Source organism: Euprymna scolopes, chromosome 4 (genome assembly GCF_053919585.1).
Source record: "Euprymna scolopes isolate OS-2025 chromosome 4, ASM5391958v1, whole genome shotgun sequence".
Lineage (NCBI taxonomy): Eukaryota > Metazoa > Mollusca > Cephalopoda > Sepiida > Sepiolidae > Euprymna > Euprymna scolopes.
Genome location: NC_136485.1, coordinates 179759091 through 179775844, shown reverse-complemented (window position 1 = coordinate 179775844; position 16754 = coordinate 179759091). Strand labels below are relative to the sequence as shown.

The following is a 16754-nucleotide window of genomic DNA, read 5'->3' as shown; positions in this document are numbered from 1 at the left end:
ACCACGGCTGGCTGTTGGGTTTTTGCTGGAACTTTTTCGAGGGTATGAAACAGTCTATACCTACAATTAACCATTCCGTCAGGTCTGATACTATAGAGGACACATCCTTTTTAAACATGGAACGCAGAGGTAGATCTGATATAAATGTACGGAAGCTATCACAGTCAGCCATAGAGTATCGCTATACTGTACGATGGAGAGGTACATCTGAGGATTTATTACATTTCATTTGTATCTTAACTGATACAACAGAGTAGTCGGAAGATCTAAGTGGAGACAGAACGGAAGCTGAACACAGTTCAGGACAAGTTGTGAGAAAGAGGTCTAGGCGACTTGCATACTGGCCGTCATTGTCGGGCACACGGGTGGGTTCATGAACAATCTGAGTGAGGTCATAAGCAATGGAGAAATCATGACAGAACCTCCCCTCATCATCGATCTTGTTCGAGTGAGTTAACCATTCTACATTGTGAACATTGAAGTCTCCACAGACATGAATATTAGCTGAAGGATAAGCAGATAGAACGTTGTCAATTTTCTCAGATATGCTTTTTAACTCCGCTGTTGTGGGGGTGATAGAGAGCAAATATAAACAACAGAAAATGGTATTTTCAAAAAGCCACAGAAGTGCAAAAACTATTGTAACTAGGAAACTGTGTTCTATAGCAGAAGCAGTTTACTGCTATAACGTTATGCCAAATGATGAAGATTTAAGGTGCAAGGATGTTAGGAATGATAGAATTTGAATATATGCAGTTGCATTAATCTTTAATTTTGGGTGTCTATAAAATAAAGAAAATTGTATCCCGATGCAGAGCAAAGTACTGAGTGGAATGATAATATTAACAGCAGATTTTTTTTTTTTTTTTTTTAATTTTTTTTCATTATTAATTAAACTTCGTAGTTGAAAGAGAAAAATTGGAATTATGGACAAAAAGAAACTGTGTTTTGTTTTACTATTAGAATATGATCCTAAGCTTTTGTGCTTGCCTTTAAAAAAAAAATTACTGTTGAATTTATTGTTGCTGGTTACATCACTGCACGATAAAAGATTACACAAAATAACCATGGACTTTAATCAAAGCTGCATGTTGAATTTAAGAAATAGCTGTGAATCTTTTCTAAATCTAAGTTAACTAGCACCTCTGCAATTTTTTTTTTCTTTCATAATATTCTTTCAAATTACAACTATTTTTATTCAAATATCAGTTACAAATTCTTGAAATTATAGAAATTATTAAAAAAATAATTCATATTAAGTTTTGGGACAATTTTTATTAAGAAATAAAAGGCCAATGACAAGTGAATAATTTTCATATAAAAATAGTTGAAAGAGAAAGAAATTGAAGTTACAAAAAAAAAAAAATGTTGATTGAGAATTTGTACTGTAATGGAATATGGTCCTAGACGTTTGCACTTTCTTTCAGATTTCATGTCTGTGATTTTTCTTCTTTGTAATTGAAGTTAATCTAATAGTAAAATGCATTATATTGCAATTTATTTGGTGCCGAGTGTTTTTGGATGTACAGACTTTTACTCTCTATTTTGTTATTCTTATTTCCTACTTATCTTGTTTATACCAAATATATAAAATGTTGGTTGAAATCTAAATATTCTGATTTTTATAGATTTCAAATATTTTTAGTGCAATTAAAAAAACATAAAACAATTTTGAATTTCTAATGCTTGGTCACATTATTTGAAAATTTGATTTTATACATAAAAATTTTTTTTTTCTCTTTTAGGCATAGAGTTTTGGTTGCTGTTGATGGCCTCAATGGATTGTGGGGTAATACAAGCGTGAAGGATGAGAAAAGGCAATATGTAAGCAAAATATTTTTTTTTAAATTTATTCTGCTCAAAAGATGACATTCAACAAATATTATAATCAGCTTTAGTTTAAATTCAAAGTATTTTATGTTTTAATTTTTATCAACAATTTTTGAAAGGCAATTTTATCCTAGAATATTTCTTTTTAGCATCTGAATATTTACATTTGATTTTTATTTTTAAATTTTTTAATTCAGTTATCTAATATATATACATATATATGACTAGCCTGGGTGCCCGGCATTGCCTGGTTGTTTGGAGGTGTGTGTTAAGCAAAAAAATAATAAATAAAAGTGGTAGTAGGCAGGCTCGAATCCATACCGCAAAGGAGGAAAAGAGCGTTAAAAAAAAAAAAAAATGACGCCTTTGCCATTGCATTCATCGCCAAACCAGAAGTGGTGAAGATTTAAATTAAGGCTAGTCAATTGAAAAGAGGGGGATGACTTTCGAAAATATTGGCGAAGAAAGCAACCCCTCCTTGTAGAAAAGTGCCCAGTTGAGGATGAAAGAATTAATGTTTTTAGCCAATTTTTTTATATTTGTCGTCCGAAGGATCGAGCTTCAAAACAATACTGATCTCGTGAAAATCCATCACCTCTGCTGAAGATTTTAGGCAAACATGCATACATACATACATTTAAACAGACAGGTGAGATTTATATTATAGATGGACCGTCTTGCCGAATTTCAACATATGACGTTCAGGCAACTAAGTTGTCCAAAATCCACTCATGATTTATTTAAAGTGGTAAAGGCGTTGTGTAAAACCATTCACACTTTTTGGAACTGCTGTTAAACTTAATCAGTGCGAATGTCAGCTACAAGACAGAGCCGACAGTAGACCTTAGGTTTTACATGAAAGTTTTCTTTCCTCTTTCCATGCATGTCTTATCGACGTCTGAGGATGCAAAAGCACATAATACAGCTGCCGGTGTGGATAAGATACATTATAAGTTTCTGAAACAACTTCCTCCTAAATCAATAACTCATCTTTTAAACACATTCAACAAAATATGGTTCAAGGGAAAACTACCCAATAGCTGGAAACATGCTATCATGATTCCCATCCCTAAGTCAGAGAAAGACGGTTCAGATCCACAAAATTTCAGACCAATTGCGTTGACAAGTTGTCTCTTCAAAATATTGTAAAGAATGATAAATAGTCTGACGTTTCTGAATTTTTAAGATGAGGATTGATTATGCGTATTATTATTCATCAGACTACTATTCTCATTTTGAGTGTGATCAGGAACTGAACAGAATTTTGAGCGGAACTCTTTAATTATTTTACGGGGGGGGGGGGGGGGTAGCATGCTCTTGTTCTGTCAGCCATGACTAAATAGCGATCCTAAGTAATTTGCAAATGTATTTTTTCAGTCGCCCACACTGAGGATTGAACCTTCAACCAATGGATCAATTGTCAACATACAAAGTGGTTTTAGAAACAAAAGAGGAACAATGGACAACATAGTTCGAATGGAAACGTTTATCAAAGAAGCTTTCATTAAAAAAGAACATGCAATAGCTATCTTTTTGATTTAGAAAAGTTTTACAATACAACATGGTGACAGGGTATAATAAAAGACCTTTACAATCTTGGATTAAAGGGCAGACTACCCATACTGATAAAAGATTTTCTATCAGACACAAAAATACAAGAAAAAGGAGTCCCACAAGGATGTATTTTATCAGTTACGATATTTAATATAAAAACTAATAATATCGTAAATTGTCTAAACAATGAGATAAATGGCTCCTTATATGTAGATGACCTTGTAATCTGCCATAGATCCAAAAATATTCATACCGCAGAACGCCAACTACAGATGTGCATAAACAAACTAAAACAATGAATCACAGAAAATGGCTTAACATTTTCAACAACCAAAATTAAATTTGTCCATTTCTGTAATCATAGGAAAATGCACAATTACCCTACTCTCAACCTAAAAGAAACAAAAATCGAAATAACTGACCAACATACATTTCTGGGACTTATTTTTGACAAAAAACTTTCCTTCATCCCTTATTTAAAATATTTCAAACAAAAATGTTTCAAAAACCCTACAACTATTATGGGTTATAGCAAATACCAAGTGGGAGATCAGAGTACTCATCACTCTTAAAATTATATAGAACCCTGATAAGAGCTAAACTAGATCATGGAAGTTTTATAATATGGTTAAACAGAAAAAGCTATCTTAAAACACTGGACTCCATCCATCACACAGGATTAAGACTTGCCATAGGAGAATTCAAAACCTCCCTGATAAAAAGCTTATATGCTGAAGTCTATGAACCATCACTGAAATTGAGACGTGAAAAACTAGGCTTACAATATTATCTAAAACTCAAATCAAACCCCAAAAATTCTGCCTATTAATGCACTTTCAATTCCAACTATACACATCTATTCAAAAAAAGAAGAAAAAAAAGAAAATGCAATTAAAGAAACAATAAAACCACTTACAGACAACTCAATAGATCAAACTAGCATTCATGTGGAAAATTTCACAAAACTCCGACCACGGTTATTAAATCAACCGAAAGTCATACTAGATCCAATACTCACCCTAAGACTATAGAGAAAAACTAAAGAACATTCTGGATTCTTACCCAAATTGGACACACATTTACATGGATGGTTCCAAAGATCAAAATAAAGTAGGAGGTGCCGCTATTTCAGAAAACACTATTCTTCAGAAAAGGTTACCAAATAACTCCTCAATCTATAGTGCAGAAATTTCAGCATAAACTTGGCTCTAGATATTATCACCAACCAAATCTCCAAGAAATTCATATTTGTAGACACATTATCAGTATTAGAATCATTAAAAAATAAAAAATTAAACAATCCCTTACTAATCAAACTGTTACAAGAGATCCGTTCTATCATACAACACAAAACTTCCTTTTGTTGGATTCCTAGTCATTATGGTTTCTGTGGGGAAAAAAGCTTACATGGCAGCCAAAAATTCCCTAAAACCCCAAATAAGCAACATAAAGGTCCCATATATGGACTACAAACCTTTAAAAAACATTTTATTATAAAGAAGTGGCAAGTAAACTGGAACAATTGCCAAAGCAACAAACTCTTCCAAATTATGCCTATACTTTAAAAGAAAACTACTAGATCCCAGAAAATCACATGAAGAAGTAGTGTTATCACATATCCAGATAGGATGCACATACATAACTCACTCCCACATACTGAAAAGTGAAGAATCTTCCAAATGTATACCATGTCACGAACCTTATACAGTTTTTTTGTGTTTTAATTTATTTATAAATTTTTAGTTAAAAACAAAGGCAGTGTAAAACATGCCAAGTTAGAGTAAAAAACAAAATGGTGGTCTCAAAAATTAGAATCACGGTCTTGCTTGAAAATCGAGGCTTGATTATGAGACGACCATTTTATTTTTAATTTTAACTTGACAGGTTTCACATTACTTTTATTTTTGATTAAAAAAAACAAACAAACAAAAACACCTTAAAAAACACAAAATCTTATCCAGGTAAGTAGAATAGCTTGACTTTGGTAACATTTAGGTGTTGTGTATTCATTTTTTCATCACTTTTTTGCTTTGTTGGCAATTCTGGAAAAATCACCAAAAAAATGATACTTGCACATTTAATTTTGGAAGCTTCATATAAAAATAGTGAGTAATTTCAATGGAAAACCATTACACAAGTTGATAAGATGGCCTCTTGCACAGCAACTGACTTGGTTGCGTTACAATTAATGTCATTTGTATAGGTTTAGGATAACTGGAAACAATGCTGAAATAAGGGGAAAGCACATACAGCACCTAGAATTTCGAAATGGTCACCCATCTGGTAATAGCCAGGTTAAACATTGCTTAACTTAGGTGATCTGACAAGAATCGATGTGTCAACATGATTATGTCAAATATATATATTCCAAATACATTCCAAAGATATTGTAGTTTAAATCGAGCAATTTAAATTAATAATATAAAATAAGGAATAAATGGAAAAAGTAAATTTTAGGAGTTAAATTAAATAAGATGAATAAAAAGAATTATTATAAATACGAAAGTATGACTGTTTCAGTATTGACAAACAAACAATTGTAAAACACATTCTAATGATATTGTACCTATTTACAATGCCTCTCCACGGGACAGAGTTAGACACCAGGGTCGTTTTTTAACGTGGAGAAAAGGTACAAAAATAAAAAATTGTCTCAGTCGTGAAGGACTGCTTCTCCACCGAAAGAGAACAAGAAACGGAAGTGCAGCATCTGAAGAACAGACACTACACCCTGATCTTGACCAAAAGGCCAAGTAGTAAATGTAAACCTTCTATTCTAATGATATTGTAGTTAAAAAAAAACCCCAAAAAAACAGAATAATTTAAATTGAAAATAATATATAATTTATAAATGGAGAAAATAAATTTAAGGAAGTAAATTATAAATACGAAAGTATGACTGGAGGGGAAAATAAATAAATAAATAAAAAGATGGAGGTCTGACCAACAACGAGAAGTATATCCTCAACATCAGAGGTATGATTTTGACTGTGACATGTAAAGATTGTGTTTGAATATATTTTTTTCTTCATAGAATTATCTGAATAGTTTGCTACATTAAAAATAGTGATAACATATTTTTACTGTTTTTTGAAGATTGCTAAGGAAACAGATCTGTAACATATACTCTTATGAGAAAATAAAGGGATGTGTTTTAAAAAAAAATTGTGAATTGGACTAAGATATATGCATAATAAAATGAAAATATAATGAAACACTGAAGTAATAGAAGGGTCACCAGATAGCAACGACTACCTAAAATGTAAAACGAATTTTATGAATGAAAAATGGAGATATATAAAAATGTGTGCGAGTTTACTTTTCTAACTGTTAGAGCGTGTTTAGCCATATGCGAGTGATGAAAGACTGGATACTGGAGTCCTGGAATTATATCACCTTGCGACCCCGGCCAAAGCACAGGGTGAGGATGAGGAGTAGATGTTCTCAGGTTCCTTTCGTTCATCTGGCTGGTGGAGTTTCTCTAGCTTTTGCTGTTTGTCTCCTTGTTTTATAAGAGTTTCCAACTGTGCACTTATTTTGCATGTACATATTACTTTTTTGGGGTTTGGAAATATTTTCATCGTCTGAAAATTCTTTGATTTAATACTTTCATGTTAAAACTTGTTGATCCCTTAACAAAGGAGGGATTGGACCTAATAATTCACTCCCGTTCGTCCATTTGCACTTTTCTTAATATCCATGGTGAAACTAAATTAGTCATGGTGAAAGTAAATTTTTAACAGAACAGATTTTTTTGGATGATTCTGGTTGCTCCACCTAGGGGTCATTATGGGGGTAAAATTGTCCCTAAATCATTCATCCATTCATTTGTTTGCACTTTTCTCAATAATCACGCCTTGGATTTTTTAAAAAAATTGCACAAACACTAGTCATGGTGAAAGTAAATTTTTCACTTGTGGAGAGGGACTCTGCATGTTCAGTTTATTAACTTTAGAAAGTGACGAAGGGCGAGAGCATATTGAAACAAACTGGAAAAAAGAAAGAGAGTAAACAATTAGAATGATTTGCATTTACACAATTCTACGCTGCCAAATAAAGTTCAAACATTTGTTGGATTCGCATCTTGATGTCTACTACCATACATATTGCCCTGTTCTGCAATCATGTTCAAAAATTATATTTTCTAATCCTACTTGGTTTTCTTAAATTTAGTTACATGATCAATTTCATAGAAGCTGAATTGCAGCAACTTTAATGCTTGAAAAAGAAAAAAAAGATTCACGTTTTTTGTTTTAGAAATTCTCTTTGATAATTGCTTTTCTAATTTATTTGCATTGTTTTCAAAATAACCACAATGGATTCTTCATGTTTTTCTTTTTTCATTTACATTTTTACAGCTATCCACAGACAAAATGACTTTATTTTATAATTTTAGAAAAATTTTACGCAATGATTGGGTAAGTTGTGATCTTTTTTTCTTTCATTTTCAATTGACAAAGATTTTCTTTTAAAAAATAAAAAGAATGAAAAAAATCTTATGAAGTGCAATATTCACATTAATAAAACTGTAGTTTAGTTTAAATACGAGTTTGAAAAAATTATTTCATAAGGTTAGTTTGAAATTTTTTTTATTAAATGGTGAAAATAATATTTTTTTGCTGAGACTTTTAAAGGCAGCTTTGTTTTTTTTTGGTGGTGGTGGTATTAATCCTTAGGGATCAGCTGCTTATGAAGAGAGAAAAGGATATGTAACATCATTGACAATCTGAAATCTGATGTTGTCAGTCTGAAATCGATGTGCATGTTTGCATGCACTAATCTTAAATAGGAGTTTAGTCCCATCTTTGAAAACATTTTGTAAGGTTAATTTTAAAATTTTAGTTCAACGAGATACACCTGAGGATCAGAGGTTATCAACTGAAATTTTGTGAAAATAAGATTCAAGATGAGAACAGTAATTCAAATAATATAATCAGTTCTCATCTAAAAAATTGAGAAATATTTTGTGGTTTTTGTTTTCCAGAATAATGGAATGGTGATTGGGATTGTCGACAAAGTTGCTAACGATTCGAAATTCCGAGAGAAATGCACACCTTTTTATCTTTTGGAGAAACAGGTTTGTAAATCATAAGAATTTACTTTTGATCGACTTTTCATTATCACTTTTTTCAAATATTTCTTTCAGATGCCGTTTTTTATTTATAGACTTTACAAATTTCATCGACATATTGGTTTGAATGAAAAACGGGTGAAATTTCTAAGCAGAAAATCGAATTTTCAATGGTTTTTCTCATTAAATCAGATTTGACATTGATTTGCAGTAAAATTAATTCAGTTATTTCTAATTGATTTTTATTTTAAAACTTTTGGCATTTTTATACATTTTGATTTGATCATATTTGAAAAGGCAGCTGAAGGGAGGACGAAATAGAAGAAGCGATCATCTCGGTACTTATGCAGAGAATGACTCGTAGATGTTGCGCCATAATATTCCATAAATCACTGGAATATGCTAAACGGTGATCAAATTTTAAAATGTCAGTAAAAAAAACATCAAGATAATAAACATTCATCATATAGTACTTTCAATGAAAAAAAATTAAAATATAATAATAAGCCAACCTACAGTAAGTTTTATGAATGAATATTTTGTTTTTTGCAAAATATGTAGCAACTAATGAAAACGTTTTTTGTTTTTTGTAAGAAATGTTACTGTTTCAAGTTTGGTTTTTTTTTTAGGGGGGGGGGTACGAAAAAAGTTATTTTTTATGATACATTTTTTTTTTCTTTTAAGTTTAGGGGTAGGTTTTTTTTTTTCATTTATCTGCTAAAGATTCCTAAGAAAGTACTCTTTGCAAATGTCTCATAGGAACTTTTCCAATCAGTCACAATGTGTTCTAAACTGATGACACACTCTTGACATAAATTTTGAACGGTTGCAGTTTCTTCCAATTTATTAACTGTTGTCTGCTACATTGGCTGAGTGTTTCGTCAAATTCCAGTGGTTCAAGCTGCCAGAATGTGTCACAGAAAAGTCTCTTGTGATGAACAATTGCTTGTCATCAATCCACATTCAAAACTGCTGCGTCTATCAAATCAGACAATATCGTTTTTGGCAAATTTTATTCCACTTAATTCTCAATTTTGTAAATATCAATTTCACTAATAGTACAAGTTTCGTTAAAAGAAAAGCAATGAAAAACTGCTATGACTATAAGATATAAATATTTATCAAAACTTAATTTTAGTTTGATTTCAATCAATCTTATTTACAAGCTCATCTGAAAGTCTTATTTTAGTTGGGAGTTACCACTTATTATAGCCTGAAAGCCACTCAAGGATAAGGGTTAATGAATGTAAGGTAGTAGTATAGTAATTGCTAATGATATAAATTGGGTAGAATTTGATTATTTATGGGGAAGGCTCAACAAGAATTTGTTTACATTTGAATTTGGAAGCTACTACGTTGTATTCAACCAGGAATCAGCCCAGCGGAACAGTGTTCCACAGTTTGGGAGTTTTGGAAAAGAAGTTTTGTTCATGGAATCTGCATTTAGATTTAGACACAGATAGAGAGTGAGGAAAATTGTATATAGTGGTTGTAGAGTTTTTTTTGTAAAAGTTTGGCAAAGGGGGACCATAGATTAGAGTTCAGTCGAGCACTTGCCATGAAAATAGCGATAAAGCAGAGACAGGCTCACAACTTCTCTTCTGTGAGAAAGAGGTTGCAGGGAAGAGAAAAGGGCATCACCTAGTAGATTTCGAAGCCGGTTTTGAACTTTCTTTAGGCTTGATAGAATGCACCAAGCAGCTCCTGTCCAGATAGTCCTATGAAAAAGTAACGACAATAAAAGAACGACAACAAGTAATATAGCAATGTAAAACCCATCATTGGAGTTTAGTTTCTTCACTTTAAGAATAATAAAAATGTAATGAATTCACTTTCAATGATATTGTCTCACATCGAGAAGGTAATTTTCTTGAATAATTAACAAAAAAAAAAAAAAAAAAAAAGGATACAATAAATAAATGTTACCAAATTTAAGATAAGTTACTCTTCTACCTATCTGGATAAGTTTTTTGTGTTTTAACTTATTTTAAAGTATTATGTTTATTTAAAAATAAAGGTCGTGTCATTTGGAATTAGAACAAAATACAAAGTGGTGGTCTTCAATAATCAGAAATTGAAAATCAAATGAAATCTTGGCAGAATATTAAATTTTCTTATGATTGGTAGCATTTATTAGACATGTCTTTCTCCTGACAGTATTTTGTTTTCATTTTTGAGGCTCCACTGGGACTCTAACGAGATCACCATTTTGTTTTTTAACTCAACAAGTTCTACACTATGGTTCTTTTAAAGTAAAAAAGCACTTTAAAATAAGTTGAAATGCAAAAAGAAAACCAAAATAAAACACATCCAAGAAGGTGGAAGAGTAACAGATATTGCCTTTGGTAACATTTACTTGTGTATATTTATTTTTTACCACACTTTTTTTTTTTTTGCTTTACTAACTATTCTGAAAAATCAACGAAGGTCTCTTGACTGCCTTCGTTTTTGCGACACAGCTATGACGTGTGTGATATTCAATGAACTCTTGCTTTCCTTTTTTGGTTGTTCAATCCTCACATTTCATGAACAATATTTCTGACAAATATGGGGGAAAAATTGCTGCCATCTAACACTTATCATTGGCAAGTTTTTGACCTTGAAGTAGTAGTTTTTTTTAGTTCTTTATATCAAGTAGTTTCACGCCTTGTCTAGAGCAATTTTCATAAAAAAAAACAAATAAAAATTAAAAAAATATGCTTTTGTGATTGTTCTTCTGTTGTTGCTACCAGCATTTTCCAATCGACTGATGTTTTGATATTTGTATTCGAGAATTAAAAAAAAATCTAATCAATTGTTTTATCTACATTTTTTTCCCCCTGTTTGAAGGCATTTGAGATGCTGGAACCTTTTATTCCCGTTCATGTTTCGAAATACAATGATAAAGAGATTCACAGTTGCTTGGAATACTACATTGACAGATTGTGGTTACAGCATCCACTAGGTATTTATCGCCTTACTTTCTTCTTCTAAATGTAATGGAAGTATTTTCCCCAATCTTTGTAATCTTGTGAAATTAACAAGAGCTGCAGTGTTCAAATCACAAAAAATGACAAAGGATATATCGACAACATCTGCAATTCCAACTTAAAATATAACATTTTGTTCATACAAATTTTATCATAAATAAATTTGCCCCCCCTTTTTTTTTACGCCAATCAATTAATGTATGTATCCATGATGAAATGAAAATATATTCCAAAAATCACCTAAATTGATCAAGTAGGTTTATTTTTTATCAAGAAAATCATTTTTAAACAATTAATAGGCATTCATAGGCATTACAACATAAATCGCACAAGTTTGAATTAGTTGTGTTATCTCCTTTTGTTTTTAGATCGTTTTCAAAATGCCAGAAAAGATAACTGCCTTTGTGACTCATAAAATTTTGTTTTCTTATTTAAAAATAAAACTAATCAATTTACATGATTTTTGGAATATAATATTTTTGTTTTATCACAGGTATATAGATTTTTTATTTATTTTTGTTTTTAAATGTAGAAAGAATTTGGTATAAGAACCAAAAATGATTTCTAACCTTACATCAAGCATTTTTAATCTGTACAAAAATTTTTTTGCATATCTGCAGGTGTGATATAAAAAGTTGCAATCTTTCGACTTCAGGCAACATAAACAGCCGACTTTTCTGATATAAGTTGCATCATCTACTTTTTAGGTATATTGTAACATTTTCATAAACAATTAAATGTTCAACAGATGTTAAACGATGTTTACACAAGCAGACGCACATGGAATGCACTTGTGCATTTTAATAAAAATATTTTCTGCACATGTGTTATCACCAGTGAGCAAAAATCAATACATAAAGTTTTTTTGTCTGTTTTTCATTCTTTAGTTGTCGCTTCCCATGTGTGCATGGTCATTAACTTGGATCGTCCATTGGCTCTAATCTTCTAATGCTCAATATGAATAAATTCATGCATAAAAACACAAAGAGACTTTGTTGGTGATTTAAAGGTTTTATTGGGCAGAGAAGATTCATTCACGAGGAGAGACCCATCGTCTAAAATGAATTTTTTCCTACTTTTGTTCTCATCTTGAATGTTATTTGTGCAACATTTCTGGTCGGTGTAGCCTTAGACCTTCTTCAGGCGTGTTGGTCCCCATCTTGGTAAAGAAAAGGAGAAAAGTTACTAGCTCCATAGATGGTTTTGTATTTTTTCACACATACGAAACAACAGCAAAAAAACAAAAACAAAAAACAACTCCAAGAATATAAAACAATCTATGGAGCCAGTAACATTTCTCTTTTCTTTTCTTTTTCAAGAATAACATGCCTGACAAAGGTCGAAGGATACACTAACCGAAACGTTGCACAAATAAAGCTCAAGATGAGAACAATAGTCCAATCAAAACAAGTAATATATTTTCTTTAATTTAAAATTGATCAACAAACGGATTTTTTCTCAAAAATTTTTTGTTAGCTTTCTATATTGTCAGCACATATTGTTGCTTCTCTGACATAAAACTGGTCAAAAACTGTTTCAAACTTAAGAAATATCATATGTTCATGTAATCAACACCTGTGTCTCTCATTGTTTTGACCCTTATTGCCTTACCCGTCGAGTGCACTGGGTTCAGAGGTCGTCCTGATATGACTTAATGACATGCTCTCAAAATTCATCCTAGCTGACTTAGTCTCTACCTATTTGCATAGGGTCCTAGTATATAACAATATGCTTTGCATATTAATCTGCAAAAGGACATTTCATTAATTAACTGTTTATTTTTATTGTTTGTAAATAGAAATGATTGGATTTTTAATCTATCACAGATTTTCGTTTCCGAAAATTATTTTTATTTTGTGGAGAATTTAGTGAGAATTGGTTGCCAATTTGTCGGAAACAAATTGAGATGCATTTTAAACTATAAGTTATAAACAAAGATCCCCCTCCCCTACACATACATCACCACAAAGCAATGAACTCATCCGTTTTAATCTTTAATAGCTGAAAAGAAAAATTGGATTATTTTGCAACGTCTCAAAATTTGCAAGTCTTTAAACTGCCTTCAAAATTCTCAGCAAATCCTCATTTGTTAAAATAATGTTTTGAAGCTATCAACCTTGAGTAATAATTTTTTTGTGAAAAATATTCGGTTCTTGTTTATAATTCCTCCTGAATAAAAAAAAAACAAACAAAAAAAACCTAAAAAATCTGTATGATGTATGTATTCATGACAAAATGAAAACATCTTATTCCAAAAATCACGAAAATTGATCAAGTAATTTTATTTTTATATAAAAAAAAATTGAATAACAGAAAAGCAGTTGTCTTGTCTACCATTTTGAAAACAATCTAAAAAGGAAAAAACAAGGAAGATAACTTATTAATAATTTAAACTTGCAAGATTTATATTGTAATGCCTATGAATTCCCATTAATCTCTTAAAGATGATTTTTTTTTTTTTTTTTTTTTTATTAACATTCACCCCTAACAAAGCATATTGCCAATAGGACATGAGGTGCTACTATTTGGGACGATACCTAGGAAAGATTAATAAGATGTTGGTTTACATTACATTTGAACTTCTGCATATCAGTACAGTCAGGGAAGCAGGTAGCAGGAAAGGAATCACAAAGTCTAACTGTTCGAAGGAAGAAACTATTAGAGTAGAAAGCTTTCTGGCATTTAGGGACCTCAACAGTGAAGAGGTGAGATTTTGTTGCTGAGCGAGTTTGTCAGGGATATGTATGTCAAGGGGGCACAAGTGCAACAAGTTCATCAGAGCACATTTCATTAAAATATTTGTAAAACAGGCACAGAGATGCAACATTGTGGTGATGGGACAGAGGTTGGAGCTTAGTTGACAAAATGGGACCTATTAGATTGAAAACTCTTTTGGACCCTATCCAAAAGGGAAAGGCTAGTGGTAGATGCACCAGCCCAGATGTGATAACAATACTCCATGCATGAGCGAATGATGGCCTTGCAGAGGTACAGGATGCTCTCAGGTATGAGTAGCCTTTTAGCACAATAGAGAACTCACCTTCTTTGCAGCAGTCTTTGCAATGTCCTTAATGTATTTATTCCAGTTCATATTGCTTGTAAATGTTAGGTCGAAGAGTTTGAAGAAAGAATTCTCAGGTAAAGTGTTATTTTTCATGGATATCAATGGTTGAATGTAATGGTCTTGTAATTATAAAGAAGAGCAGCTTAGTCTTATTAGCATTAACTGTTACCATCCATTTATGGTCCCATTCCACTACGGTCTGGAAGTCAATTTCTAATGATCTGCCATTTCTGCCATTGTCTATGATTTGTGGGCATTCGTTCTTCCCTCATCCATGTTATAGAGTGTTGAGATTTTCTTTATAAAATAAAACTAATAGATCAATTTACATGATTTTAGGAATATGATATGTATGTACGTCATACACATTTTTCCTTATTTTGTTTTCTAATATAGGGAGAATTTTAGAGAAAAAAAAAATCAAATATTCTTTAAGCATTCCCCTGCTTTCTCTCAATGTTTCTTTTAGGAAAATTATCAATTAAGACCCCTCCATCCCCATTGCAAAATAAAAAAATAAATATAAATAATCACATGTTGAATTGCTCATTACTCCCAGGCAACATCGTTTATGATGATAGTGTTAGATATGTTGTTGCAAGATGATAAATAGTATTACTGTTTTTATATATTATTTTTTCTAATGTGATGTATTGGTGGTTTGGTAATTTTAGCTCATAACACAACACACATACTTGCTGCACTTGTGCCTTATTGCTAGTGAGTGATCAAGAAACTACATACGTGGCCTGATCTTCATTCTTTAACTGCTACTTTTTCATGTATGCCATTCCTTGTATTATTGCTTCGTCTAAGCTTGTAGATCATCTGTTTAACTTAGGCAAATAAAACTCATGTATGGAACAATTGAGACTTTGTTTTTAGCAGATAGGTCACCATTTATCAAAGTATGGAGGGCACCTTAGGATTATGGTTAGGTGTCAGGTAGATGGAGAGACAACAAGAACAGTCTTGGGTAGGGCAAGGTTATCCAAGAGGGCTGCTCAACATGAACCTATTCACATTAGATTTGAAGACTGTTATGTTATAGTCAGGTGGGAAGCCGGTTGTTACAGCTAGGTGAGTTCTAAGTTTAGATGCATCCATATAACACTTATCATTTGCTAGTTTTTGACTTTGAAGTGTTTTTTAAGCTCCTTACATCAATTGACTTCTTACCTTATCCAAAGTGATTTCCATAAAAAATGATTACATACTTGTGATTTAAAAAAAAAAATTTTTTTTCAGACAAAAAGGTAATATGGCACAAACTTCTTTCTCTCTTGGGAGTTTGTTGTTGGCTCCGACTCTCAAGAGTTGTGTTTGCATTAAGAATGGCTTGCTTTGATTAACCTTGTAGGTTCAAAGTACCATCAATGATTTCAAGGTTTTGCTCCAAAATAATTTATGAAATAGTAAAATCTTTTTGTTTTGAGAGCTGTCCTCTGCAATCTCACATCAACCATACTAGATGCACTGAGTCCATCTCCGTTCTCTGCCAAGTTGTTCCAATATGTAATTAATATAACCTTCTCCGAAATCCATACTAGTTAACATAATCTCTATTTACTGGCATAGGGTCCCAATATATAACTGTATTATCTAAAATCAGAAATGCTTCAAGATAAAAAGTCACACACTTTCATTGAAAATTTATTTAAAAGAATTCTATTTTTAAATCTATTTATGGCAATTATTATTTTTTTTATCTTTCAGCCAAGACGGAAGAAGGCAAAAATGAATTGATATTCCTCTCTAATCACAACCCTTACCAGCTGACGCAGGTGTGTGGTCCATGCTGAAAATGACAACAGCTTCAGATAGTTTCGATTTATGAATGTAATAAAGAAATAAAACAACTTTTTCTATATTTTCTTTTTTTGTTTTTGATGACCAAAAGCAAACAAAATTTAAATTGATTGAAAGCAAATTCATTCACATTTCATATTTGAGTCAGTTTTTTTTTTTAATGGAAGCATGAAAACGCTTAATGTAAGAAGCTAACAAGAACGAAAAATGATTATCACAAAGACAGGAGATGCCTATTGATCTTGGTCTTGAAAAGACCAAGGCTGTAAGTAGGAGGAAAACAGTGAGCAGAAAGAGAGTTCCACAACTTTGCAGTTTTTGGAAAGAAGTTACTGGAATAGGAAGCTGTATTACAATGATGTATCAAAACAGTGAATTGATGGAGACCACTAGACCAACAAGCTGGAGCAAAGGAAGCAGGGAATACATTCGGAAAAAGAATGGTCTTTTTACTCCT

At 31.8% G+C, this 16754-nt stretch overlaps 1 protein-coding gene across 6 annotated transcripts in view; it reads left to right on the top strand.

The window, feature by feature from the left end:
- LOC145270473 (small ribosomal subunit protein mS29-like) overlaps positions 1–16358 on the top strand; it is a 536140-nt gene extending 519782 nt beyond the window's left edge. For all 6 annotated transcript variants that reach the window (XM_080126119.1, XM_080126129.1, XM_080126147.1 and 3 more), the window contains 5 exons: positions 1746–1824; positions 7743–7802; positions 8369–8461; positions 11285–11399; positions 16205–16358. In XM_080126119.1, coding sequence (XP_079982245.1) covers positions 1746–1824; positions 7743–7802; positions 8369–8461; positions 11285–11399; positions 16205–16290 — 433 coding nt within the window. In that variant the 3' untranslated portion in view covers positions 16291–16358. The remainder of the gene's footprint in view (positions 1–1745; positions 1825–7742; positions 7803–8368; positions 8462–11284; positions 11400–16204) is intronic.
- Positions 16359–16754: the final 396 nt, after the last annotated feature.